At 57.7% G+C, this 26,862-nt stretch overlaps 1 protein-coding gene across 1 annotated transcript; it reads right to left on the bottom strand.

Annotated features, from left to right (window-relative positions):
• Positions 1–21,193: 21,193 nt before the first annotated feature.
• IRX1 (iroquois homeobox 1) lies at positions 21,194–26,302 on the bottom strand. The gene is made up of 4 exons (XM_061129861.1): positions 26,024–26,302; positions 22,168–23,188; positions 21,535–21,607; positions 21,194–21,251 (listed from the first exon to the last, which is right to left on the bottom strand). Exons 1-4 carry the CDS (start codon positions 26,300–26,302, stop codon positions 21,194–21,196), a joined length of 1,431 nt encoding a protein of 476 aa, XP_060985844.1.
• Positions 26,303–26,862: the final 560 nt, after the last annotated feature.

Below are 26,862 nucleotides of genomic sequence, written 5' to 3' on the forward strand. Positions count from 1 at the left end.
AGACAGAAACGGCCTTGGGCATGTCCACAGGAGACCCAAATCCATCTCATCAGCAGAAAGACCTGTGTCCTCAGGCAAAGCCTGCTTTACCCAGCGACCCAATCACACCTTTCAACTCTGCTTATTAATCCTTACATTTCCCCAGGAAAAGAAAAAAAAAAAAAAACTGAGTTGTTTCTGTTAATAATGCAAGACAACGTGAGTGCTAGGTGGGCAGTTCTGGAGAAAAGGGTTATGGCTCAATTAGATACCCAGCCTGTGCAGAGTGGGGCTACCCAAGTAGCCCTAGAAGAACCCGCCTGCCAATACAAGAGACATAAGAGACGTGGGTTCAATCCCTGGGTGGGGAAGATCCCCTAGAGGAAGCATGGCAACCCACTCCAATATTCTTGTCTGGAAAATCCCATGGACAGAGGAGCCTGGCGGGCTGCAGCCCATGGGGTCGCAGAGAGTCAGACATGACTGAAACGACTTAGCACGCACGAACTGTGCAGAGTGACTCGGGGGTGCGAGGCCCCTCTGCCCCTGGAGAGGGGCCGGTTCCAGCCACGGGCGCTTTCTCTGCTGACACTGAAACACAAGGAGCCAGCGTGCTCCTTGTCAGCACAGGGTCAGGAAGGCTCAGCAGTCCACACCCTGGGATCAGTGCTCTCAGGGACACTGTTCTGATGCCCGTGAGGACCAGTTGGCCTCTCCCAGCTCCTGAGTCCTGCAGACGGTCTCGGCTCCACTCCCCTGGGCATCTCCTGGTGGGAGAGCACCCAGGACACACTCCCTTCTGGCTGAGCGAGGGGACAAAGGAGAGCGCCCTCACCACACCCCGCCAGCATCCTTCCCAGCCCCCGGAGGCTGGCCGCCCCTTCCCCTCCCCAGAGCACGACTTGCACGCCCCTCTCCATCTCATCATCTGCTCCCCGGGAACTCTGACCTGCAGCGGGCTCAACCCTTAATCCCACCATCCCTAAACGGACCCCCTGTCTTCTCTGAGTTTCCTCATGCTCGTCTGTGGACCAGGAATTCACATGGTGTCTGCTCTGTACGGCGATGGTGACGATGCAGGTACAGTGGTCATGATGCTTCGGGCCCATCAAGAGTTGAGCTCTTCCAAGTTGTTGTTATTGTTTGCTGTTTAGTCACTCACTTAGTCGTGTCTGACTCTTTACGACCTCATGGACTGCAGCTCGCCAGACCCCCCCCGGTCCATCACCAACTCCCGGAGTTTGCTCAAACCCATGTGCATTGAGTCGGTGATGCCATCCAACCATCTCATCCTCTGCCATCCCCTTCTCCTCCGGCCTTCAATCTTTCCCCCCCTCAGGGTCTTTTCCAACAAGTCAGTTCTTCGAATCAGGGGGCCAAAGGACTGGAGGGAGCTTCAGCTTCAGCATCAGTCCTTCCAATGAATCCTTTAGGATTGACTGGTTTGAGCTCCTTGATGTCCAGGAAGCTCTCAAAATGCATCCGTTATTAATGACTGCACACACAGCTGGGTGACGGCTTGAGGGGCTCATGGCTGTAAAGGGCCGGCTTCTCTCCCGGTTATGAGATGAGCATTTCATGCTCTGTCTTGTAGACCAGGATGCAAACTGTGTGTGCGTGCTTGTATGTGTTGTTTTGTTTAGGCGTCAGCAAGTGATGGCTGTGGAGAGCTCATGGTGATGGGACTAAGGTGGTCTGACTTCACGTTTTTAAAAGCCCTCCCTGGCAGCCCTCACCATCCAGCAGCCAGACAGGAGGTCAAATGGCTTGTCCAGTCACCCAGGTAAGAGCAGATGGCAGATGGGACCAGGGTGGTCATTGAGCAAAGGGCCAGACATGGGATTAGGGAAGACAGGCTGGATATGCTGGACATGGTGGGCCAGGGCCAGAAGGACATGCTGATGGAGAGGCTACGGGGTGCAGGAAAGAAGCAGCTTCTTGGCTTTTAGCTGAGCACTGAGGAGACGGTGCCCTGTTCATTTCAGAGGGGAAGCAGGGTGGGGGGGTGGCGGTTTGAGATGGAGGAGCTCAGTGATTCCCCTGAATGCTCGGGGTTTGGAATGCCCATCAGATACCCCGCAGAGACACGATAGACGTCAGTGAGTGAGGCTGGGACATGGGGTGACATCTGGGGTTATCAGGTGGACGACGGCGCCTGGAGAGCTGTAGCTAGACAGGAAGACGACCCAAGGATCGTCCCAGTCGGGAGGAGCCAGTGGAATCGATTGGAAAGAGATGGCCAGTGAGCAGGAAGGGGCAACAGGAAAGGAAGCCGTTTCAGAACCCAAGGGCAGAGCGCTCCCAGCTCCCGGCACGTGGGAGGTTGGCTGGGCCCATCGTGGAGGCTGAAGAAGGGGGACGGAGGGGAGCACCCGTGTGTAGATTTACAGAAGTAGGTGCCTCGGTGGGCTCGGTGGAAGCAGGCCACGGGGAGAGGGGAGGGGCGCAGCCTCATCCTGGGGAACTCGGGCCGGAGAAGGGAAGTGGAAAGCAAACCCCGGGTGACTTCGGTTTTGAAGATGTTTTGAACGAAGACACGGTAGATCTGAGACAGCGAGGTATTTATTTAAGTTTCAGAAGGGAGACATTAGAACACGTCTGCGTGCAGATGAAAATCATCCAGGAGAGAGAGAAAAATAAACAAACCAGATAACGCAGAAATAGAAAAAAAAAAAAAAAACATTCATAGACGAGCTGAGTCATGAGACAGAAGGCGAGCTCAGGAGCCCTGTAAGAAGGGAGCCTCCACCCAGTCTCCCCACAGGGCCACAGGTCGCAGGCTGGGTCCCAGGCTCGGGCTCAGGGGCTGAGGTTAGGGGCCAGCGGGGAGGGCGGGTGCTGAGCTTCTGGAGGGAGGAGGTCGAAGTGGCCGCCTCCATGGAGCGGGAGTCCGCAAGAAGGCACACTCAGCGCGCTGGGCTTCCACGTTGGTGGGGGCACATGGCGGGAGCCCCAGATTCTGGGGACCCTTGCGGCAGCCTCGACCCCAAGCACATTCTTCCTTGGTCCTCACGTGTCCCTGGTTGGGCGGCTAGATTTCCAGACGCAAGTGGGATCCCCGTAGGTCCGTACAACTTGCTGAGAGTCCCGAAGACGTCCAATCATACCAGCCTCACGGGGTCCTGCAGACGATGGGAGTGAAGAGCAAAAACTGAGTGTCACCTTCCCCTCACCCTCTCCACTGGCCCCCACCCCCGCCCCCACCCACGACACTCACTCGTTCCGCGTAGAGAGCCTGTTGACATCCCGGGAGTTCAAGAACAAGATGCTCGCCTCGTGGGCTCTGAGACAAGCTCCACAGACATGGGGTCTGGTCTGAGCCTGCCTGGACCAACCTGTCCTTGGGCTTGCTCATCAAAACTCCAGATGTCAGGAGGGCACCGCCATTTTCTTTGAAGGGTGACTTCCCAGGCGTGTGGTCCCTGGCAGTTCTGAGGCTTCCTGTGACCTTGGGGGGACACGTCCTCTGTACCCACCCGCCCAGGAGGCAGAGCAGACAGGTGGAGGGGCCCGGGTCTCGGGCAGCACCAGGCCCAGACGCCCTGCCCTAGAGCACGATTCCAGGGAGAGGAAATACCCCCAGCATCTCAGCTCATCTTCTGCTTGACCGTCTTCCTGCAGCAGAAAAAACATGCCAACTGGTGTGATGGCTGAGGTTCCTGTTCTAGCCTCGCTTCACCTGTCGGGAGGTAAAATCACCGTTGTTTGCCAGGATACAGATCACAGCACAAACTGAGTCGGTGGAAGTCAGCATCTAAAACAGAAGACGATGGAGAATAGTGTGCTGCCTGGGCGATGGTAAGTGTATTTCTGTAAAATCTTTTTGAGTCATAAAGGTTTGTGCGAGTGTGTATGTGTGTGTGCACTTCATGCATTTAAATTTTGTACCATGGGGTTAGTCCGTGCTTTGTCCTTGTAAGAAAGAAAAACAAGTGCAAGTCCACGGTTCTAAATGACGCCCATGGTCTTGTCCTAATCTGAGACATCGTGGAGGCAGTGAGTGATCACCGCAGGCAAAAGTCACATCCCAACCTGGACTCCAAAGCCCATGGCAATGCACTTTCTATCTTTCAACTCATGTTTTGTTGCTACTGTTGAGTGAACTATAACCACAAGTGCCGATGATTAGAAAGATCACAGAGAAGGACTTTCGGAACAAATGCAGTGAGGGAGAGAAGTGGAAAAGACAAATGTTTTAAAGGAAATTATAATTAACTCGGCATCAAACATGACGTCCTAAAGCTATCAGCGCTGGGTGTCTCTTGCCCTGCGGGGTCACTCCCAGCCCAGGACCACTGGTCACCTCTCTGCACCCACCGTGACGGCTGCATTGGCCTTAGAGGGCGACTGGGTGCTTGTTCTGAAGGAAACGGGGCCCCATCACATAAATAAGGGGCAGGAAGACGTTCTCCAAGCTGTCTAGTGATACTGTGCCACTTAATCTTTTGCAAAAGTTCTTTTTAAAAAATTCACTTCATAGCCAAAATGTTAACTTTTATCATTTCAATTTAGAAACTGAGGAATGCCATTGGGGGCTTTTACCTGAGACAGACGCCTGCTGACACATTTCAGGTTTGGGGACAGAGGGGGTCTGGCCACACTCACTGGGAGAATTCCACTACAGGTGGATGAAGACACCCTCAAGACACACCTCCAGTGGGGTCCGGGTATGGTGGCCCCTGAGGAAGCTCACCCTCGGGTCTAAGTGTGTTTCCCGGAGGTCGCTTTTCATCCCCAAGTAGCACACACAGTGGGAAGCTCTTTATTTTTCCTGTCCCAAAATCTCAGGAGAGGTGCTGCCCATCCTGGCCCCAGCCCCGCGTGATGTGCACGTGATTTCCATGTGTCCTTCCCACTGGTCCGTGCTCCCGTCCGTGGTGGGCTGCTGCGGTGGACACGTGAGGACACGTTTTGCACCTTCCTGGGACTGCAGGGTAGCCGTCTGCCTGCTGCAAAGCCGGGCAGCTCCCAGACTCCCCGCCCAGCTGGGGGATCAGCGTGTTCCCCTGTCTGAGGCGGGGACAGCGGGCCCCCTCACCGGCCTCCTGGGGACGTGCAAGTGTCTACCTGCTTCTCCTTCTGAGGACTGTGGATGGTTGTGTGCAAGTGTCTGGCCTTGGTGGTAACAGACAAGGCTCCCGGCAGGGGCTCGACCCAAAAGCACTCAGGCAAAGCAGCCACCCTCACTCCGGGCATTGCGATGCCTTCTTGTGCATGGGCCCCTCTAACCCGAGAAAAGCTGGGCCTCTGCCCCCCAAGACTTCCATCTCTGCTCCCCGACCCATCCTAGGCACACACCCCACTCCCACACTGCCTGTTGTCTTCCCCCATTTGCTCTCAAGAGAATAAAAACCCACTTCAGTCTTCAGCCATCTCAGGGCTGACTCTAACCCACACTGAGATGAAGGGGGGCGCTGACACCTTCGAGGGCGGGTGGTTGGCTCGAAGGGCTTTGCTCCCCACAGCAGGAGGGGACCCCCTGGGCTGTGCACAGGTCCGTCACGGAGGGGAAGCCCCTGAGCAGAAGACTCGGGGTTGTTAGATTCGGTGGGACGGTCTCTGCTCCTTTCTCAGCTCTAACACCTGCGCATCACGGAGCACTCAGCCATCACGCTCCTCTGGGGAAGGTCAACCTCTTTCTCTCAAATGACGATACAGCAGGGAGCCCCGCTCTGCACCTCAGCACCTTTCCCAGAACCACGGACTCCCTCCTCATCCTGGAGTACTCTGAGCCGAAAGAACAGCCGCCCAGGAGACGTGAGTTTGGTTTGACGTGGAGAGGTCATTCTCTACTAAGGACGTTTGGAAATTTGGCAGCGAACTGCCTCCTGGAACACGGACAGCGACAAACCATCTAACCCGGATGCCCCTGCGGAACCCCTGGGGACGGTTATCTGCTGCAGTTGAGGACTGGTGTGGGCCAAGCTCGCGGAGTGAAGAATGGCAGGTAAACCAGATCCCAGAGCACAGATGGGACCACAGAAAAAATTCATCAGAAGGACGCACTGAAGTTTGGAGGAAACACTATATTCTCCCTTACAGTTGAAAGCTGTTTGCCACTGACAAGAGCCGAGGCTGGAGTCAGGGAGCTTTAGTCACCCCCAAACTTGGGTCCTTGGGGATCCTCCTGTGACAGGAAGCTGATCCTGACATGCCCTTCACTGAAATATCACAAGATTATACACTCTTCAATGTCACCCTTGGGCTTCCAAGCTGGCTCAGATGGTACCTGCAATGTGTGAGACTTGGATTCCACCCCATGGGTCCAGAAGAACCCCTGGAAAAGGAAATAGTAGCTCACTCCAGTGTTCTTACCTGGGAAATCCCATGGACAGAGGGGCCTGGCGGGCTGCAGTCCACGGGGTTGCAAAGAGTCAGACACAACTTAGCGACTAAACACACACAGATGCTACCCTTAGGGTCAAAGACACATCCTCACGATAGTACCATCGGCCTGCCCCAAATAAGATTACCTAAGCCTCACTCTTTGATTGACAGAGAAAGTTCATTGATAGGAAGGATCAATTAATCTCTATCTGAATTGAGGAGTGGCTCATCTTTCATTTGCCATGGTGTATTATTTTTTTAAAAATTCATAAAGCTTCAATATTCAGTTCCTATTCTGTTTTGAAGACACCCATCTTGGACACATCCCTAAAGACGAGAAAGAAATAGCTGCTCCTTATTCTGTAGGGACCCGAGTTTAGCATCAGATGTGAAAATCATGACATGCAATTTCTGCTGGAGAGATAAAAGCCAGACCACATGCCGAATGGTATTCATGGCAGATGTGATCTTCAGAGGGGCCGTGGCATTTCCTGAGAACTTGGGGATGTGCTTCTCCGACGTGGAAGTCAGCGTGATGAGCAACAAAACTATGCTTTCTTCCCCTGCCTTCACATGGTCCCGATATCTGCGGCTATCGGCCACTTGGATTCTTCAAACCAAGCGTTAGCCTGCCTCACGTTCAGACGCTGCCCCGAGGCCCTGGGAGTCTGCCCATACAGACAGCCGTTCATAAGTCCCCAGACCCCTGTGCTAAAAATAAGCGCACGGGGTATATGCCTTTCCTCTGGACTTCGCCCAACTATGTACACATAGTTACCTACATTCCTCCGTGTGCATAAATAACTGATGTTCTCTGCTGGCTCCTCTGGTTTTCAGCCCTGGGACGACTTTTCTTCCCGCCAACGCCCCCCTGCACATAGCTGTCTGCCCCCAGACACCCGTTAATTGACTGCAAACACAACTTTATTGCAAAATGACTGCAGCTTTATTAAGCAACTGGATTTACAGGCAATAACATAATCAATATAACATTAATATAGCACATAATTAAATAAGATTTCCACAAGGTCCTGCCTGTATCCTGAAATATACAAAAGTTAATTGTTTTCACCGAAGGCATGAACCAGAAGGGCTGGAAACCACACTTGGAGGAACAGAGTCCCCAGTTGTTCTTGTTCTTAAAGCATCTCATCGGTTACACAGAGGGAGCAATCCGAAAGCCACAGGAATGCTGTATCTCCAAAAATTTCCCGAAGACCCCCCTCCCAGGCCCTGGGGGCGGGGGACACAGCCCTCACGCCACCAATTAATGCTCTCTTGATGGACTAAGATGCTAAAGGCAAGTAGCAAATTGCATTTAATGCGTTCTCACCACCAGCAGAAAGAGGGCCTACCACCGCAGGCACTTGGAAAGTTACCATAGAATGTGCCGCGTCTGCTGAAAATGGCACGGTGGGGACTGGGCCCTCCTGGAAGGAGACCAGCCAACATGTCCCCAGAGTCCCGTGATGGTGTTTAAAATGCAGGGACACCCCCGCCTGCTCCTGCCCCCTCCCACCCGGCCCAGAAAGCCAAGTACTAGGGAGGCAGACGCGATGGGGGCGCATGGGGCGGGCGTGGCCGTGGACCCTTCGCGAGAGAAACCCTGCGAGTGAGGCAACTTCCGCGGGAAGGGGCTCGCTAACCAGCTGACTGCACACACCCCTCCCCGAGCTCAGCCTCCCCGGGGAGCCCTGCCTCTCGCTCTCCTTCCAGTACCTTGGAACTGGCCACTGGAACATTCCAATCCCTGCGTGACCCCGAGCCCCTTCACCAGAACCGAGTGTCTGATTTTAAGCGAAGTGGCCGAAGTCGTGGGTAGCTCTGGGATGTCCTTAAGCCCCTGGGCATAAGGGGCTACTCCACGTACTGGAGCGCCTCACGGTCAGGGCGCCCCTCTTACAGGGAGGGGCGCCCCATGGGAAGGGCCCTCCGCGGAGATGAGCCTCGGTCCAAAGGGAAAAGGAGGCCCCTGGAGGCTGGCACAGGCTGTCTCGCAGGGAACGGGGCACTCGGGACATGCTTAGATCAGAAGTCCAGGATCCAGCCGGAAACAGGGTCAACGCTCCTAGTGGGAAATTCCAACAGGTCCGGGTAAATTCTCCCTGAGGGTCTCCTTGTTTCAGGGCAGAGGAGGAGGCCGTCCGTTTGGGGAGACCTGGAAGCTGGGGTGAGCGGGCCGGGCCCTGCGGTGGGGAGGGCCTGCACCCCGGTCAGCACGCCCCTCCTCTGTCCCTGCGGGACCCCCGCTTCTTGTCCCCCAACACCGCTGGCCACCACGGTCCCCTCGCTGGGAACGTCTTCCTTTTCCCCATCCACAGGCGGACTTGTGGGTCCTTAGAAAGTTCTCTTCAACCTGGCGGGGCTAACTTTTCTACCTGCAAATGAAGGATCTTTGTGCCCGAGGGAGCCTACGAGTCTTACGAACGTGAAACAAACCCAGCTGGGGCTGTGAAGCGCTCTCCAGGCAGACAGAGCTCCACCCCAGATAATCCGGGTCAAGGGAGAGGCAACCCCTCTCTGCCAGGGTTCACCTCCCCACGCCAGCCCTCCACACACGCGTGCACACAGAGGCACCAGTGCACACACACGGCACGCACAGTTCAGTAACGGAGCTGTGAACACCTCACATTCACGTACCGTCTAGAAAGGCGGCTGCAGCCCTCACCTCCCAGACTGTGCGTCACCGTCATGACCGGGTGGGTGAGCCTCTCCCGGGTGGGCTCACCGTTGCCTGCCCCTCCCAGGAATGCAGGCATGCACCTCCCGGCTTTCTGCACCCCTCTGCTCCCACCACACCCCGAACCAGGCCACGGCCTTTCAGGGACTCTCTTCTTGGTGTTAAGACACCTGGGAAGTTTGGGAGGGGGCAGACAAAGAGACAGGGAGAGGGGAACATGGAGGAGGAGAGGGAGGAGGGAGGAGGGAGAAGGCAGGAGGAAGGAGGGGGAGGGAGAGGGAGGAGGGGGAGGAGCACAGGATCTTCGTGTGCGGGGCAGGCAGCTGGGATAACTGGCAGGATGGGCTGCACCCCGAGAATTCAGAACCGCAGGCACCCTGGTTTACACAGAACACGAATGTCTGCATCCATGGAAAACCAGGTCCTCTTCCCACAGACAGAGTGTGGGAAATGACATGCCAGCTTGTCGTATTTGGGCATAAAAAGACACTAAGAAAAATAGCCTCGCCTCCCGATGACAGAAAAATGACAACCAGATTCTAAAATGCATCAGCTCCGGGACGGACGGGCTCCATCCCCAGGGGTGAGCAAAGGATCTGGGGTGACAGAGGTCTCTGATGGAACGGGGAAGTTCTGCCACGTGGCAGCACCCATCATGCAAGGATTCCCAAACGTGGGGCTCTGACGGCCGAAAACCTCAGAGAAAGCAGGGCCGGGGACGCAGGGCGCACGGAAGGAGCCTGGAAGCCTCTCCTGTCCTGTCCTGTCCCGGCAGCCCAGCGTCACGGGAACCCTGGGCTGCTGGGGCGATTCCTGACCCCAGGCCCCCACCCCTAAAATTAAGAACATAATCATCACATGTAAATTACAAACAGCGCCCGCAGTCAGCAGTCATTCCCTAAATGTCAGGAATCGTTTAGTCCCTCAGTCGTGTCTGACTCTTGAGACCCTGTCGACCATAGGCTGCCAGGCTCCTCTGTCCATGGGATTCTCCAGGCCAGAATACTGGAGTGGGTAGCCTTTCCCTTCTCCAGGGGATCGTCCCAACTCAGGGATCAAATCTGTGTTTCCTGCGTTGCAGGCAGATTCTTAACCACTGAGCCAGGGAACTCCAAGCATCAGGAATTAATGATCATCCTATTTGAGGCCAAGACGACAGTGTTTGTGTCTGTGAGCTCTCATCTGAAATCCGCCACGTCCCCTCACTCTGCGCACGCGTGTGCATGTGGCTCACACGCAGAGACCGGAGGGCACCCTGGAGCCCCCCCTCAAGGCTGTGTGGTGGGGAGGTGGGCGTTAACCACCTGAAACGCGAATCATGTTTACCATCTCATGGGGCCGCAGCTCACTGGCTCCTGGCTCACCAAAATGAAGGTGACATCAGCAAGGTTCCTTTCATCAGTGGACGTCCAGAGAGCATCTTCTATAGCTCAGCCGCAGGGGACGGTCACCCCTAACAGGTTGGCCGTGACAGCGACCTGCCCGGAGGTCTCCTCACTCCTCCTTCCGAGACCACATGTTCCTAACACGGGAAAGGCATCGTTACGGGTCAGATCCTCCCCGAGCCGTGGAAGGCGTGTGGCGATACCTGCGGTGTGATGAGCACGAGTTGTGCAACTCTGCGAAGACGGAGTTGCTGTCAGAGGGAAGAGACGCTGCAGGAGGGTTTTTAAAGCCCAGAAGGATGCCTGCACATCAAAAGCTCTCCAAAATGAGCAGTTGACTCTGATCATTGCAAATAGATCAGAAACATGTGTATTGAGTCCATCCCCTTAAAATGATGGCTGGGTGTTCCCAAATGCACAGCATTTGGACACCTCAAACTTTCTAAAAATATTTCTAAAAATATTTGGGGTTCAAAGTAAGCCTTTTAGGGAAAACCAAAGCCACATGTTTCTGATCCGTTTATACTTAGCTTATCAAAATGTTGTTTGCTTTTTAACAGATATTCTATGTCTGGGAAGGTTTGGGGGTCTTTGTTATTTTTCTTTCTTAGAAATGGGAAGAAGTATTTCCCAGGAGAAAACAACTTCAGTCCTTAAAGACGAGGCTGGTTTCAAATTTTTTGGCTGAGAAATTCTTTCCTATCCTTATATTTAGGTGTGGGTAAGAAGGGAGGGAAACCAATGCAAGAGACATAAGAGATGCAGGCTCAAACCCTGGGTCGGGAAGATCCCCCAGAGAAGGAAAAGGCAACCCACTCCAGTATTCTTGCTTGGGAAATCCCACGGACAGAGGAGCCTGGTGGGCTGCAGTCTAAATGGTTGCAAAGAACTGGACACGGCTGAAGGGCTGGACATGCCACAGCCACGGCAAGAAGGGAGGGAGAGCATGCGGGCAAGTGGGTGCTGGGACTCAAGACTCTTGCCCTGAAGCGGGTGCTGTACTTGGCTCCCCGCCCCGAGGGTGGACGCCAGCTGTGGGCAGCACCCAGCTTTCCCCGGATGACACCGCCCACAGTGCTTCGTCCCTCCTGGAGCCGGAGGGACTGGGACACCAGCTTTCCATCAGGCGCCCACAGCCTGGCTGTTCACCAGAGGACACGGCCTCACCCCGTATCCATTCGGCTACAACTGGAGCAACGGTCGTCTGCTTTTTGATTCTCGACCTCTTGAAGGGTGAAAGAGAAAATGCCGTGCACACGCCCGGGTCGACGTCGGGCACGGAGAAGCCGCGACCCTTGGAAGTGGGGGGAGATCCTGGAAGAACGCGTCTGGAGAGGCTGCTGGCGTGACTAACGTGGGACCCGCCGGGAATGGGCAACATTTCACCACTTCCTTTTTTACTCCCAGGAGCTGATGCATGGCCCTGCTGGCCATGGGCTCGGCAGGATGTCAGGGAAGGCCTGCTGTCCCCGGGCAGCTCGCTACAGCCGCAGCGAGGTGTGTGGGACCCCGGGGCCAGCCCAGAGGCAAAGCTCGCACCGTGCGATGCCCCCGCCCGGCCCTCGGAAAATGCAGACGACTCTGCCCACTGAAAACGGGTCTGTGTGCCCCTGCAGAGCTTAGACCCTTCCAGCTCAGGGTCACTGAGGCAGGAGGGGCGATGCTCCAGCTGATTCTTTAACGGGAAGGGATTCAGTGCAGCTTGGGATCCACGCGATGCTTCTCCAGCTGTGGGTTCCACCTGGCTTTCAGAATGACCCAGACTTAAAATGCAGAAGACCAGCTCCCCGACCACCCCCACCCCCTGCTGAAACAGGAACTGGGGTGGGAGCTGCTGGGAAACATGCATCTGAACACTGTTTCCTAAGGGGAGGGGGGTGGGAGGTATCAGGACAGAGGATGGAGGGGGTGGTAACCGGGTGGAAACACGTGGGTCTGGGTTTTCATCTCTGAGTTAGCCTCTCTCAACCTCTCTGTCTGTCTCTCTCTCTCTCACACACACCCCACTCTGGGCACTCACGGGTCCCACTCTCTGCCTCTGATCCCCAAGTTCACCCACTGGCTTCATCTGGACGCTGGGAAGTGACGCCCCCCCCCAGGCCCTGCCCCCGTGGCCTCATGCACAACCAGCAAAGGGTCCCCGGAGTGCCTCTCCGTTGGGGAGCCCCCACCCACCTGCCGCCCGTACGCGTTAGCTGTCAGTGAGGTCAGTGACACCTCAGCATTCAGAAAGATGTGGACCCCAAGAGGGACTTCTGGGATTCTCCCAGGGACAGGACCCTGCTAACCCAGCTGAGTACGTTCTAGAGGTGACGCCTCTGCAGAAACGCCTGAGGCATCCACAGGAGCCCAGAGTCACAGCAATCCGTTCTTCCATGGAGGAAACCTATTTATCTTCCCCCCCAATCCTCAGCATTTTATGACCTTTATCGAGACATCATGCGATCTGCCTTCACCTCTGCTCTTGTTTTTTTTTTTTTTTTCCATAAATAAGTCGAGTCGGCTGTGGTCAATTTGACAGACTCCATGCCGACACAAAGCTGAGCATGAAAACTGGACATCACGCAGCCTCAAAAAGGAGGAAGAGGGGGATGAAGCTCATCAAACTCTTCTAGAAAAGTCAGAGGACCTGGGGACTACATGGGCTTCCCAGGCAGTGCTTGTGGTAAAGAACCCGCCTGCCAATGCAGGAGACTTAGGAGATGCAGGTTTAACCCTGGGTCAGGAAGATCCCCTGGAGGAAGGCACAGCAGTCCACTCCAGCATTCTTGCCTGGAGAATCCCACAGAGGAGCCTGGCGGGCTACCGTCCATGGGGTCACAGAGTCGGATACGACTGAGCAACGAAGCATGGGGACCACACATCCACCCTCATGTGGAGATCCATGTAGGATTGCCGGCAACGACGTCCGGTGCCAAGGACAGAAGATACCAGGGACAAGTCCTACCTGGCCACGAAGTGGTCTTAAAATCTCCTTTAAATGTTCTAAGTGGGGGGAGTCATTTGCAACCTCATCAGAATGTAGGGATCAATCCGTGTGATGGAAGAGGATTAATTTACATCTGAGCTTGGGGAGCAGCACTGGGGACATACGAGAAAGGTCTGTGCCCACGGCTTGGTCACACGTGAAGTGCACACATATGCGAAGATGGAGTACCCACGCGGCCGATCCACCCAGAGCTGCCGGAGGCCCCTTTGGGCTGAGCCTGGACACGCAGCCCACTCTGGGCTGTGAGAGCATCAGACCGCAGTCCTCAACCGGGGCCCTGCTTTCAGGCCCAGAGCGGGGAACCAGCCACTCCGTTAGGGCTTCTGCTATTATAAGACATCCCAGCCACGCGTCTGCCCAGAGGTGGTTCTGCTTAGAAGGCGTACATATATCCATTTATAAACAAATAAATCAATAAGTAACTGTAAAAGAGAACAGGAAAGGAAAAAAAAAAAAAAAAAGAAAAATAAAATCTTTCCAGAAACTTGACCTCTCCCTGAACATCCTCCCCTGAAACCCTGTGTTTTCACTTATACCACACTGAATCTATGTTGATGCTAATATGTTTGCATTGCTGGTTTTCATATTTTGTTTCTTTTTTTTTTTTTCACTACTCACCCCGGGATAGCAAAGTCAAAAAAATATACCATCCTGATCAACAGGACACATCTGCAGTGAATCCACACAGAAGCAATTAATTTCCTGGTGCTATTTTTACACTGGGGGCCTGGTGCAGGCCCCCATTATACAAACAAAAACTCCAGACAGCCCCTGCTGCCTGATAAAAAATAAATCAGATTGCAGAAGGACTGTTTGGCCCAGGACTGCTACAGGCGATGGCTTGTAATGAGGCGTCCCGACACTAATTATGAAGCTTATTAAAGACAATTGTCCAACTTGTTCTAAGTGTAACCTATAATCACTCTGAAGAAGGCAGACACCCAGAAGCAGCCGCTGGCAGCCCCTTGCTCTGCCGGGTGGACCATCATGAGGCATGGCCGGGGTGTGGCCCGCATCTCAGAAACAGTAGGATTATTTCTAGTGGACTGTTCAGGGTAAATGTATCAGACCAGGCAGGTGAAAACCACCACGGTTGGGCCATAAGTCACCCACCAGGACCTCCCTCCCCTCAAACACCTGCTGGGGGAGGGTCCGGAGACCCGCCCAGGTAAACACATCACCCACACAGCCTTTTCCCCCATTACTTAGTCTGAATCTTTCTCCAAGGTTGCAAAAGCAATATTTCAAGGTACTCTTTCAGGAGGGGGAAGGGGGAAATGAAAAAGATTAATAAAGATGTTAGGAGGATGAAGTGCGGTGAGACTTGTTTAATTATTCCCGCAGGACGGCCCCAGCGATCTGCTGACACTTAGCCCCGACCTGGCAAATCCTCAGTAAATATTAATATATCAACTCAAACAGGGGCCGTTGTTTTATTGGTTCACGGAGCTGGGAGAGATTCGCCACAGTGGTGAAAAAGGGCTGTGCAGAGGGGAGGAGACGCGCGGCTTCCATTCCACCTTCTGCTCCACACGTGAGCTGGGAGCAGCAGCGAACCGGCAAGGCCGCTGGGTCACCGGGGCTGCAGAGTGACACTTCAGATGCCTTAACTTCCCTTTGTGCAGCTGCTGGAATCATCCCAAACCACAGCGGCAAGAGAGGAGAACGGGGAGCGGGCACACGCGCAATGCGCTTGATTATCTGCGAGGCTGGAAATTTTAATAATGCGGAGGTCCGCCCTCGGCTCCATCCGTGTTCCCGGGTACCCTGCCCCCGTGGACAAGGGCTCTAGGGAGGGGAACCCATCACTGCTGGGGTCGGTCTCAGGACTCGCGTCCGCCTGCCCCCATCCCCTCCTGCTGCACTCTGGGACCCAGGTCCACACAAGCCCACAGGCATAGCCCAGCATGGAAAAGGCCGGTGTTGACTAAGGGTTTGCTAAAGGATAGAAAAAAAGAAAAAAAAAGAAAAAAATTGCCAGTTGCTTTTTTTAATCTGGTTGTTATATGTGCCGGTTGGCGGTGGTGGTATTTTTGGAGTTTCTCTTTCCCTTGCCTCAAATTCAGATAGCTGTTATTGACACATCCTCTCATAAATATTCCGAGATTCCTAATGGCTGGATGTTTGCCCTGGGCCCAGGAGGCCTCAGAAGTTCTCCAGTGTAAGAAAGGGGGCTGGTGGGGCCACATTTGGCTTTCAGACGTACTGTGCCGCAGAGTTAATGCGTGATTAATTTTATTCATAAAAATGTTAATCACTTCATTGTGAGATCTTCTTAGCATTCAGCACAGCCCGCACCTTTTTTAATTTCTGGTGCCCACCGTCTCACAGATGTATTTAATATTTTCAGACACTGCCACAGCGATCGGAGGACCCAGCAATTAAGCATACGTTTAAAATTCAGTAACAAGCCCGGGCACAGCCGTGACAAACAAGCAAACAGGAAGAGGCAGGGAGGACAGTCTGCAAGTGACCGGCTCGCCGGGCTCCCGCCCTTCGCGGCCGCCCCCGCCCGCCCCAGCCAGGCAGGCCTGAGCCCTCCCCGAGCGGAGGACCCCCGGCGGCGGCATCATCCCTTCGGCAAGGGCAGCTTCAAGTAGAAGGAATTAAGAATAAAAGCCCAATAAAAGCCCTTGGGTTGAGAAGCCGTAAACCGTCTCCGCGTTCTCCCCACCGCCGCAGGGGACCCGGGGGACGATGGGGACCTTGGCGGGAAGGGGGTGTCTGGGTGCCCCGCCCCCCACCCGGCCCCCCGGTGCAGCCGCGCCATTGTGCGCGCACTGAGCCAGTGCTCAGGACGCTGGATAAATGGATTAGGGGATCAGAGACACCCGCGGCGTCTTCAGAAACCAAACAGCAGCCGCAGAAAGGGCTGCCCTTGCGCCCCGCCCCAGGAGGCGGGTCGGGGTGCTGGTGGGGGCGGGGAGGGCTCCCTCCCTGGCCTGCAAGCCGCCCGCTCCCCTGCCTGCTGGCTCAGGCCCCTCTATTCCTCTGACCTCCCACTGAAGGCAGTTCCAGAATATTCGGCCACTCCCGGGGCCTCCCGGACCTCTGCCCCAGGGTGACTCACAGGGACCCTAGGCCCGCTCCTCTATGGAACACAGTGATAAATAAAGCAGTGTGAAGGCTGCTGGATTTTAAAGATGAATCTAAGGATCCTATCTGTTGACATGTTTTCCTCCACCGGAAAAAAACGCTTTTTATTTGAAAAGGAAGTAAAATACTTCTGGGGGCCCTCTAAAGCACTGTGTAGCCAGGTAGGTCAGGCCCTCTGACCCCCTACACTGACCCCCGGGAGGGCCCGCGTTCAGACATCTGTCCTGGGAGGGAGAGGGGACACGTCCAGCTTCAGGAGCTGGACCAGGGTTCCCGGGGGGAGGACCTTCTAAGGCCGGGCACCTGGGAGCTAAGACTAGGGCAGGGCCCTGGGCAGACCTGAAGCCTCCTGGCCCCAGCAGAGCCTCGAGCAGTGGCTTTCCACATGGAGAGACCAGTCACCCCCCGGCCCCTGGGTGGGCGGCCTTGCCCAGGAGGCCCTTCCAGGGGGCCCGGTTCCTTCCATGTGCACTCAGGGGACCCCTCGAGGTGGCGGGGTGCAGTCACCACCCCAGGCTTCAACCCGCTCTACCTCCCACCTCTGCCTCCTGGCCACCCAACCCTGGACTCAACAACCGCCCCCCCACCCAAACCTGGAGCCGCATCCTGGGGGGAGGGGGGCGGTGGAGAGGTGGGGCAGGAGGCTCCCCGGGGCCTGGCACCTCACCGCCCACAGGCGCAGGCCTCATGCTCAGTGGCTGGTACCAGAGCCTGCTCTGTCTGGCTCTCGGGGGTCCCAGGAGGCCTGAGTGCCTGGCTGACTCGCATCCCCACACTGGGGCCCCGGCGGTCCAGGCCCTGAGCAGAGAGCACCGGAGGCCAGTCAGGCCTTCCAGGCCCTTGGCGTCTATGCACCCCAACCCTGTGCCAAGCTGCCCCCCAGAAACCCCCCCGGCCTTGGCTTCCTTTGCTCCCTTTCCCCACCTCCAGCTTGGATGCCCCAGGGGCAAAACCCTGCTCCCCCTGGCGCACAGGTAGCCCCATCGCTTTCACAAGCACATCCAGCAGCCCCAGCCTGACCCTGCCTCGGCCACCGGGCAACCTCGGGCCTGCTGGCACGGGGAAGGGAAGGGAACCCCAGGGCCAGGAGGACCAGAAAGAGGGCTCGGCTCAGGAGGGGCGCTCAGGCCTCCCAAGGCCCCTGGCATCCGGGGAGAGGACCAGCACCCACCCTGACCTCGCTGTCTCCCCCTCCCTCCTCCTTCCCCGGCTTCCGAGCGTCCTGGCCAAGTACCATCGACAAGGACAACTGAAACTTTATAGGGCATGATTCACCGGGTGGCGGCCTCTTGGAGTCAGAGAGAGTATTACATTAATCAGTGTCAGGCCACTAAAACCAAGATATGAATATGAATTCTCCGTATCGCAGGCGAGATAAATGTGCTGGTGGTGAATATAATTGATCGGGGAAGAGAGGGGAGGGAGGGTGGGGGGAACGATCTCAGAGACCAGCAGGTCAGTGGTTCAGACACGGCTTGCACCCTACTCCCCGAGTCTTCAAACCAGGAATGGGGAGAGGGGGCTGGTCTAGAAAAATCACGCCTGGGACCATCTCCCAACACCTCTGCAGATCTGGAGCAGAGAGAGGAGGTCTCGGAACCAGATTTATTCTTTCTTCTCTTCCCTCAAATAAGACCCAAGAAAGACAGAAGTGCACTGTTTGGACTTGTGGGGGGGTCCTTTCTATGGGGACCCCGGCGCCTGTGGAGGAGGGAGGCCAAGTCGCCAGCCTTCATCCAGCGGATGTCCATCACCCTTACATGTTCAGGTTTGGTCTTCTCCTGATAAGACGACTGTCAGCCTGTGAAACTGTCCTGAGCAGGGGTGGGGGAAAGGGCCGAGCTAGCACCTCTGCACACACAGAAAGTTCCAGAAACACTTCCACTTTGGCTTTAAAAGGAAGGGGGTTTCTAGGTCCAGTCCCAGGTATTTCAGGGCCTCCCTGTGGGCACAGCACACCCTCATCGTGCACACTCTTAGGTGGCTGCAGGCGCTGGAGAGATGTAAACAAATAGCACACAAAGGACAAAAATGCCTTTCAACGCGCGATTAAAAATTCATGTCTAGCTCTTCACCGGAGGAAAAAAAATAACTCTGAGGCTGGCGATCTGATTTCTTTGCTGGGAGCTTTGGTCCCCAGGAGGGGAGCACAGACCCTTCACGACTTCTGGGCCATGGGTTTCTGACGCCTGGTGAGCACAGTGTGGCCCAGGGGTCCGAAGTGTATTGGAGAGAAATAAAGAATGGACATAGGGGTTGAAAGCAGAAACGGGGGCATGGACCAGCCTCTTTGATGGGGGGCGGGGGGGAGGGGGAAGGTGGGGCTAGGGGTGAGAAGGTGGAGCTGGGCCAGGAGCAGAGGATTCCAGGTCCCACCTGCAGCCTCCCAGAGGCCTTGCCCAGCTGGAGAGCAAGTTGTCTGTGGGCTGGGAGAGCCAATCCTCATCAGAGGGGCAGAGCATGCCTCCTCCAAGGTCAAGGTCCGTAGGTGCGCCCCCTCCCCAGACACCTCTGGTTCCCAGAGGTCAAGGCTTGGGCCCAAGGCTCTGTCCGAAGGCTCTAGACTGAAAGCAGAGGGCCCCGTTGACCCCTGAAGTCCTAGCAAGGAGGACAGGTCAGAGCTCCTCTGCGGATTGGCAAAGGCCAGAGGTGATTCCTGGCTCACCAACCCACCGCCCCCCTCCAAACCCCTGCCAGCAGCCTACCCAGCAAGCCCAGCACCGCACCACTCCTACCAATTTCAAACAATCAGGTGGCACTCTAGAACACAGAGAAAGCCCTCCACCATCATTCGAGCCTGGCGCCCACGGCAGAGCCGCAAAGCCAAGTACCCCCAGGATGGACACCTCCATCGGCCCCCCCCCGCCAATCCCGCTCGCAACCCATAGAGGGCGCCTCGAGCACGTCGGTTGGGACCGGACGCGGCTCCACCTCGGTGGCCCCTCGGCTCCGAGGCCCGGCCCCCGGCCGCCCCCTACTCCCCACCCAGGCCCCCCCCCCGCCCATCCCCCGCACGTCCCCCGCACGTGTGCTCTCCGCTTCGCGCTCCCTTCAGCCTAGGGGCGCGGCAGGAGCCTCTTCCTTTAGACAGCTGGGGGCGGGGTGGGGGTGGGGTGCTGGAGAAGGACGCAGGCGCTGGGCCCGGGCCGGAGGGCCAGGGGTTTGCGCCCCCCCGCCCCGTTCGTTCGCGGCGCCAGCGCCCCTCCACCGCCGCACAGGAGTGGCACCCTGCCTGTTCTGTCCCGCAGCCGCGGTCCTCGCCGTGGAAAGCAGCCCGGTGACAGCGGGTCCCCGGAGGGCGAATTTGGGGGCTGGGCTGGGGGTCAGGAACGTTCAGCCCGGCACCTCGGACTCAGCCCCATAGGGCCAGCTAACCCCGCGGCCTCCCTCCATCCTCGCGGGCGGTTTTATAAACGTTTGCTTTCTCAGTGCTAACGAATTCAACGCCGAGTGTCCTGCACCTTCTGGAAGCGCAGGCTGCGCGCCCTGCTCCTAGCGCCCCAGTCCTGGCGGCTGCGGCCCCCCCAGGCGCCCGGCCGGCTCTCACCCGCGCATCCAAGCTCCACCCGCTTTGTCTCCTACCATCACTGTGGCTGCGGCTGCCTCCGGAACTCGGCGGCCATCTGGGCGATATTGGCTCCTCGGCTCCCTGGGTGTGCCCAGGGCAGGGCGCCTGAGTTTAAAGGGACGTCCCTGGGAGACCAAAGCCCGCTCCCCTCTTTGTCACTGCCCCCCCCCCCCCATTATAGCAGTCCCCGCTGGCTCAAGCCCAGAGAACTACCTAGCTGCATCCCTGGCCTGCCAGCAGTGTTTAGAAAAAAAAGAAGAAAGAAACTTCCAATTTATCCAAGTGTGATTTAGCCAAATAGCTAAAAAATACACTGAAAGCAAAATTTCATACTCCATTATGTACTCATTCTACCCACGAAATGCCCCGACGCCACAGTGCACCGCTCAGACAACTGGTTATAAATTGATTTCAAATAGGAAGTTCTCCTTTGGGGACAGGATTGAAAATTCTTTTCATTCCCCCGCCCCATCGTTTCCCACTTTAAAAAAATCGTTTTATAAACTGCCTAAAATCGAACTCATTTATGTCCTGAGAAAGGCATGCCCAGATAAATCTGTAAGAGTTGCAAGGAACTGAACTGCCAACTGGAAACTGCCCTGGTAACAACATTCACAAATTCAACAACAGCGGAAAGGCTGAGCAACACGGCCTTCGGGGGCGGAAACTCCCCAGGAGCCCCTTTCCCCAGCCAGGGGCAGTAAAAGCCCCCGCCAGGATTTCAGATTCCCGGGTTGAGAACGCCCGCGGCGACGCCCAGCCACACACAGCAGCAGGAGCAGGGGCCATCATTTCGTTTAGTTTATTAGACAAAAATATATGATTTAGACAAGTTTGCTGACGCGCTATTTACAATCTGAAATCACTATATATACAGGAAGGGGGGAAAAAAAGACACAAGCACGTGGCGGGGACATACACCGAACCGATAGTCACCCGGAGCACGGTGACAGCCACCCCCGAGCATAGGCCGGGCTGCCTGGATGCGGAGCTCGGGTCGGACGAGCCCCTTTCCGCAGAAAGCGATGGATGGGAGAGTCCTCGACTTCGTGGCCAGATCTGTCCTTTGCACCAGTCTCAAATATTTGTCTTAATTCCTCCCTCATCCCCTCCCTCCCGAAGATCTCCCCCCTCCCTACCCCCCGGAGAAAGTCAGAGACGACCCTGGATCAGGCCGACGGGAGCGCTGCTAGAATCCGCGGCGTCCCTTCCTGCGTGGCCAGCGAGCTGCGGGGAGCGGGAAACAGCGAGACAAGAACACAGCGCTGTCAGTGGACGGAAGCTGGGACCCGGCAGGGGGACTCTGCCCGCCGAGCGCCCGGGGAGGCGGCGCGGGGTCGCGGCCCGGCGCGGCTCCCGGCTCGGGAGAAACCCAGGTGGACTCCGCCAGCCGGCCAGGGCGCCGCAGGGCTCGTGGACCAGCGCGCGCGGTCTACGCGGGCTGCGCGACCCCGCCCCCGCCCCCACACCCTCGCCCCCCGCCCGGCCGTAAAGGCCAACAGGCACTCACTTGTCGCGCACCGGCTGGAAGGGCGACTTCAGCTGCTGCGCGGGTGAGTCCGGTCTGGGGAGGAGGTCTCTCTCTGGGAGGAACGGGGAGACATCGAGCTTAGGACCCGGACGGGGGAGGGGCGCCGCGGAGGAGCGCTGGGCCTCCCCCCCCCCACCCCGCCCCTGGAAGGTGCCTCCAGAAACACCCCCGACCCCCCAGGGCAGGCCAGCGGGTGAGCACGGCTCTCTCCGGAAGCCCAGGGCCTCGGTCTCGCCCCTCTACTTCAGGCAGGAATCATGGCTCAACCCCAGCCCGGTGGCCACCTGGTCTCACCCTCCTGGGCAGTCAGCGCCCCCAGGCAAACCCCCTCCTGGCCAGTGATCTCCTCCACGCCATCCTCCCGGGGCCAGGGGCCAGTGCTCCCCTATACGTTCCCCCCACCCCGCCAATGCTCCCCTCTACCCCCCATCACCAGGCCATTGATCCCCTCCAAGCCATCCTCCCTCCGGGGCTCCCCTCTACCCCCCTCACCGGGCCACAGATCCCCTCTGCCACCCCATCCCTGGGCCAGTGCTGCCCTCCACCCCCAGGCTCTCCCCCGATTCTCTGATTCCTGGCTTGGGGCGGGGCGGACGTCCCTGGGTGCCATACCTGGGAGCGAGGGACTGCTGCGGGCGGAGGCCTTGTCGCCGTGGAGCACGCCCGCGGCCACGGGGACGGGTGGCTGCGGAGGGGGCGGCGCGGACAGGTGCGGGCCGTGCGGCGCGCCCACGCCCAGGAAGGAGCGCACGTTGAGCAGCGAGCCCTGCGCGAGGAACGCGCCGTTGGTCCAGTTGGAGAACTTGCCGATGTGGCAGGTGTAGAGTCCGTGGCTGGGCAGGAAGGCGGGGTGCTGCAGCGGCGCGCCCGCCGCGGGCCCGTGCACGCCGCCCGGGTGGCCGGAAGGCGGCGGCGGCGAGGCCTTGGGCGCACCGTCGGGGCTGGTGGCCGTCTCGGCCAGCGACCAGATCTTGGGCTTGCTGTTCGGCGCGCCCTGCAGGCCGCCGGCTGCCGCAGCGCCGGGGCTCAGCAGGCGCGTGCTGCCGGGCTCCGGGAGCTCCTTGGCCAGGCCCAGGGGCGAGTCTGGGGGCTTGAGCGCGTCGGCGGAAGCCAGCGTAGAGCCCTGGTCCCGCGCGAGGGCCGCGGGCGCGTCGGGCGCGCGCGGCGCCTCGGCTTTGTCCTCCTCGTCCTCGTTGCTCTGGTCGCCGTCGTGCTCGTCGATGTCGATGCTCTCCAGGTCGATCTCTTCGTCGTCCTCGGCCTTCTCCGGGTCCCCCTCGGTGTCGCTTCCGAAGAGAGCGCCGTCCTCCTGGTCCTTGCTGCGCGCGCCCCACGTCACCTTGTTCTCCTTCTTGAGGCGCCGGCGCGCGTTGGCGAACCAGGTGGAGACCTGCGTGAGGGTCATCTTGGTGATGATGGCCAGCATGATCTTCTCGCCCTTGGTGGGGTAGGGGTTCTTGCGGTGCTCGTTGAGCCAGGCCTTGAGCGTGCTGGTGCTCTCCCGCGTGGCGTTCTTGGGCCGCCCGGGGTCTCCATACTGGAACTGCCCGTAGGGGTAGTAGGCGGGCGCCGTGTGGGCCGCGAAGGTGGCGGGGTGCACCCCGGGGTTGTCCTTGAGCTCATACTGTGAACCCTGCAGCCATAGACCCAGCGAGGGAGGAGGGGGAAAGCGGAGAGAGAGAGACAGAGACAGAGAGGTGAGCCCCCCGAAACTGGGCGAGCCGGGGGCAGACAGCGCAGCCTGCTCCGGAGCAGGAAGCTGACCCTAATGCACCACCCGGGCTGGAAGAGGGGGTCGGACCACAAGCCGCCCCCAGAAACGGCGCTTCCGCCAATCACCGAGACATTTTTTTTGGGGGGGGGGGGGGGGTCATTCAAGAAAAGTTCCAGAATCCTCGCAATGTGCTCTGAGGACCACAGCGGGCGCCGGGGACCCTAGAATTTCCCTAGGCCGCCCTCGCTGCCCCCACCGCCCACCTCCCATAACCTCTCCAGAAGCCCGGGTTTCCAAGTTTATCTCACACTCGCTCGAGGGGAAAACCTTTTAACTGGGCTGATAAAACAGTTTCTCCAAACTCTGAGGACCGAGAGCCCAGGCCCCCCCCTCCCTTCGACCCTGAGGGGGTCAAACAAAATAAACCGTCCCGGGTTTTCAGAGAATCCAAATCCGCCAGCAATTTAAAATGAAAGCGCGCTCCTTTTAGCTCCCAAGTTAAATCTGCATAGAATGGCTCACCCGCACTTAAAAGGTCTACAGTGGGTGACAGGCAATTTAAAATTTTAATCCTGGCCGTGATCGACAACAATAACAAAAACACCGTTTGTTTTCTTAAAATACAAAAAGAGGGCTTATCCGGTAAAACATTAACGCAAGGCCTCGAGCGCTGGCTGCGCGAAGCAGAACCGCTTCCGCGGCCCCTTCTCAGGGACTTTATCTCTCAAGTTTGACTTTGATCAGGAGCTAGCAAGCACAAACTGTTTGCAGGCATTTAGAGGCGGTGATTTATTTGCAATCAATATTCTTTTTATCATCGGTAGTAAAACACAGCAAGTCAAATTATCCCATCAGGTTTTTTGGTAAATAACATTTTATCTTTCTTAACAACCTCATTAGGCCTCATTATTACCATAAATTGCCCAGACAGACATTCACTCACAATTTTATCTTTTGACTTCCAAATCCCCAACTGTAAGGGCTTGGAAAACCTAGGCCTAGAATTTGAGTTTGGATTTAGGCTTTCTTTCCAAGAAGGAACAGGAGTCCAGGAGGAAACACACGCACACACTCACACATACCTTTGGGGGTGGAGGGGGGGGGGGCGGATTTCGATATAATTTGTCTTTAAAAAAAAAAAAAAAAGTATCTCTGTTTCCAACCACAATACAATGGGAGAGGGTCCTCACTGCAGGGCCCCCACCCTCATGCACAAACACAGGCAGGTTTCCCAAATGGCACATAACTGTATTCAAATTTTCTGTTAAAAAATATATATATATACATGTATATCCTCCATGTAAAAACTGTCGAGTTGTATTAGCAGAAGGGGACCTCCGACTCTGAGAAAGTTGCAAAAAGCAGATTTCTTGGACTATTTAGTTCGGTGGTGGAAGCCACACAGACAACGTTTCTCTGGCCAGATTTCGTTTTCTGCCTAATCTTTGCAAAACGTCCTTTGCACGTTTCTAATTATTTTGGTTGTAACTGTAAGGAAGACATTTCGGCCTCCTCTCTGCTGGGAATTCTCTTTGAAAGGATACCTTGTAAATCTCTCATCGCTTCCCCGGCATCCCCGCCGCCAGAACAAAATGGGAGCTGATCTTTTTCCAGAGCAACCGAGCTAAACGGCAGCTGGGGTCGCTTTCAGAGAAATAGGCTTTCTTTTCAAAACTACAAGAAAAGTTCCAGCAAAACACGCCGGCCGCCTTGCTCCTGTACGGTTGCCGGGTGTTTGTTTTCTGTCTCTTCTTCGCGGAGTGGGGAGACCTACGGGGGGGAGGGGGTGCCTGCAAATTGCCTGACCCCGCGGGCAGCAGCGCAGGAGGGGGCTGCCTCCCCGACCCCTGCGCTCGGCGTGGAGTCCCCAGCAGTCCGAAGTTTAAACTAGACTTCGCAGGCAGACCTTAGAGAAATGGATCCCTTAGACCAACGGCCCTGCGGAGCATTCAATCTGCAGCACACTCCCCACCCCACCCCCCACATCTGACACCCACTGGGACAAGAGGCTAAAAGGACAGCATTTATTTTAAGCCCAGGGACACAGCTCTTTTTAATCCTCCATTACATAACGCAAGAAGAAAACTGCTTTTCTTTTCGGTGCAAATGAAATGAAAACTTTGACAACTTACGGAAGTCAAAGCAAACACCATTTCAGACGCCAACAATTATTTCGCCTTTTTTTTTTTTTTAATCTCAAATGTGCACTCGGGCCTTGGAGACCCCACTGCCCGCCGATCTCCATTGTTAGCCTTACTCTGACCGCCTCTATTTCGCTTTAAAAGGTTCCCTCGGGTGCACGGGTTACAACCGCACGAGTTCTGCCCAAGAGGGAGAAAATCGAGTCTCCCGGCCCAGCCCAAAAGCTGAAAAGGTCGCGCAGCGGGGCCCGCGGCCCGGGAAGGGGCAGCCGAGTAAATGGGGCCAAGCCGCCCCGCCTGAACCTCGCCCGCCTGCCCCGCCGCCGCCACCGAATCGGGGGCGTCGAGCACGAGTTTGTCCCGACCTTCGGCGCGGGCCGCTGGCCCCGGGCCTCGTCGGTGGGCCTCCCGACTCCCACCCGGACCCCCCGCGCGGTCCAGGCCTCCCATCTCCCCGCTTCCCAAGGCCCACGGGCCGGGCCGTTACCGGGCTGGCCTCTCCGCGCTCCCTGCCGCCTCCGCCCCGCCGGACTGGGGCCCCCGCGCCCTCGGCCCGGGCGCCCGGATCGCGCCGCCGGAGGGCAGCGCGTGAGAGCGGGCCGGGCGCACTCACCATCTGCGTGAAGAGGCTGAGGTCGGCGGCGTAGGGCAGGAAGGCGCTGTAGTTGGGCGCGCCCGCGTAGGGGCCGGCCGCCGCGTACATGCCCAGCACCGAGGTGACCGCGGCCGCCCCCGCTCCCGCGCCCAGCTCCGCCGCCCCCGGCCGGCCCGACGAGGCGGCTGCCGCGGCGGCGGCGGCGGCCGCGGCCAGCACCCCCGGGCGCTCGCCGCCGTAGGCGCCGGGCCCCGCGGCGCTCAGGTACTGCGGGTAGCCCAGCTGCGGAAAGGACATGTCCGCGGAGTCGGCGGCGGCGGCGGCGGGCAAGTATCAAAGGGGCGGGGGAGGCAGGCGCGGGGCTGGGGAGAGGCTGGGGTCGGGGGGCGGGGAGGCGGTGGGCAGCGGGCCGCCGGCCGGGCGCGCTCGGGCCGGCCCGGAGGCGGGGGCCGGTGGCTGCTCCTAGGCCCGGTGCTTGCTGGCGCCCGGCTCCCGGCTGCGCCCGGCTCCGCGATCGCGCGCCGACTGCGGCGGCCGCCCTCCGCTCGGCGGCGCGGCTTTCAGACACAATTTGAAGTTGATGCTTTGATTGGCATCCCCTTGAGCGCTGGCCCCGCCCCCGGCTCCCCGCCCGCCCCCTCCCCGCCACCCGCCCTCGCCGGCCGCTCCCGCCCCTCCCGCCGAGCACGTGGTGCCCCGAGCCGGCCGGGCCACCTCCGCCCGCCGAGCGCCCGGGCGGCCGGTGCGGCCCGCAGGCCGCGTCCCGGCCGGCCCGCCCGGCCGTCTGACAACCTGTCGACGCGGGTTTACAGCTGGCGGACACCGGGGTCTGCCGTTTCGCAGCCCGGGCGCGTCTT

Source organism: Dama dama, chromosome 25 (assembly GCF_033118175.1).
Source record: "Dama dama isolate Ldn47 chromosome 25, ASM3311817v1, whole genome shotgun sequence".
NCBI classification, from domain to species: Eukaryota; Metazoa; Chordata; class Mammalia; order Artiodactyla; family Cervidae; genus Dama; species Dama dama.

Excerpts from the sequence above, each read along its gene's own strand:
- IRX1 (XM_061129861.1), bottom strand. The coding sequence starts at position 26,302 with ATGTCCTTTCCGCAGCTGGGCTACCCGCAGTACCTGAGCGCCGCGGGG. Across the intron at positions 23,189-26,023 it reads TCAGCCTCTTCACGCAGATG|GGTTCACAGTATGAGCTCAA; the intron begins GTGAGTGCGCCC and ends CTATGGCTGCAG. Across the intron at positions 21,252-21,534 it reads TTCCAGCCGGTGCGCGACAA|CTCGCTGGCCACGCAGGAAG; the intron begins GTGAGTGCCTGT and ends CGCTCCCCGCAG.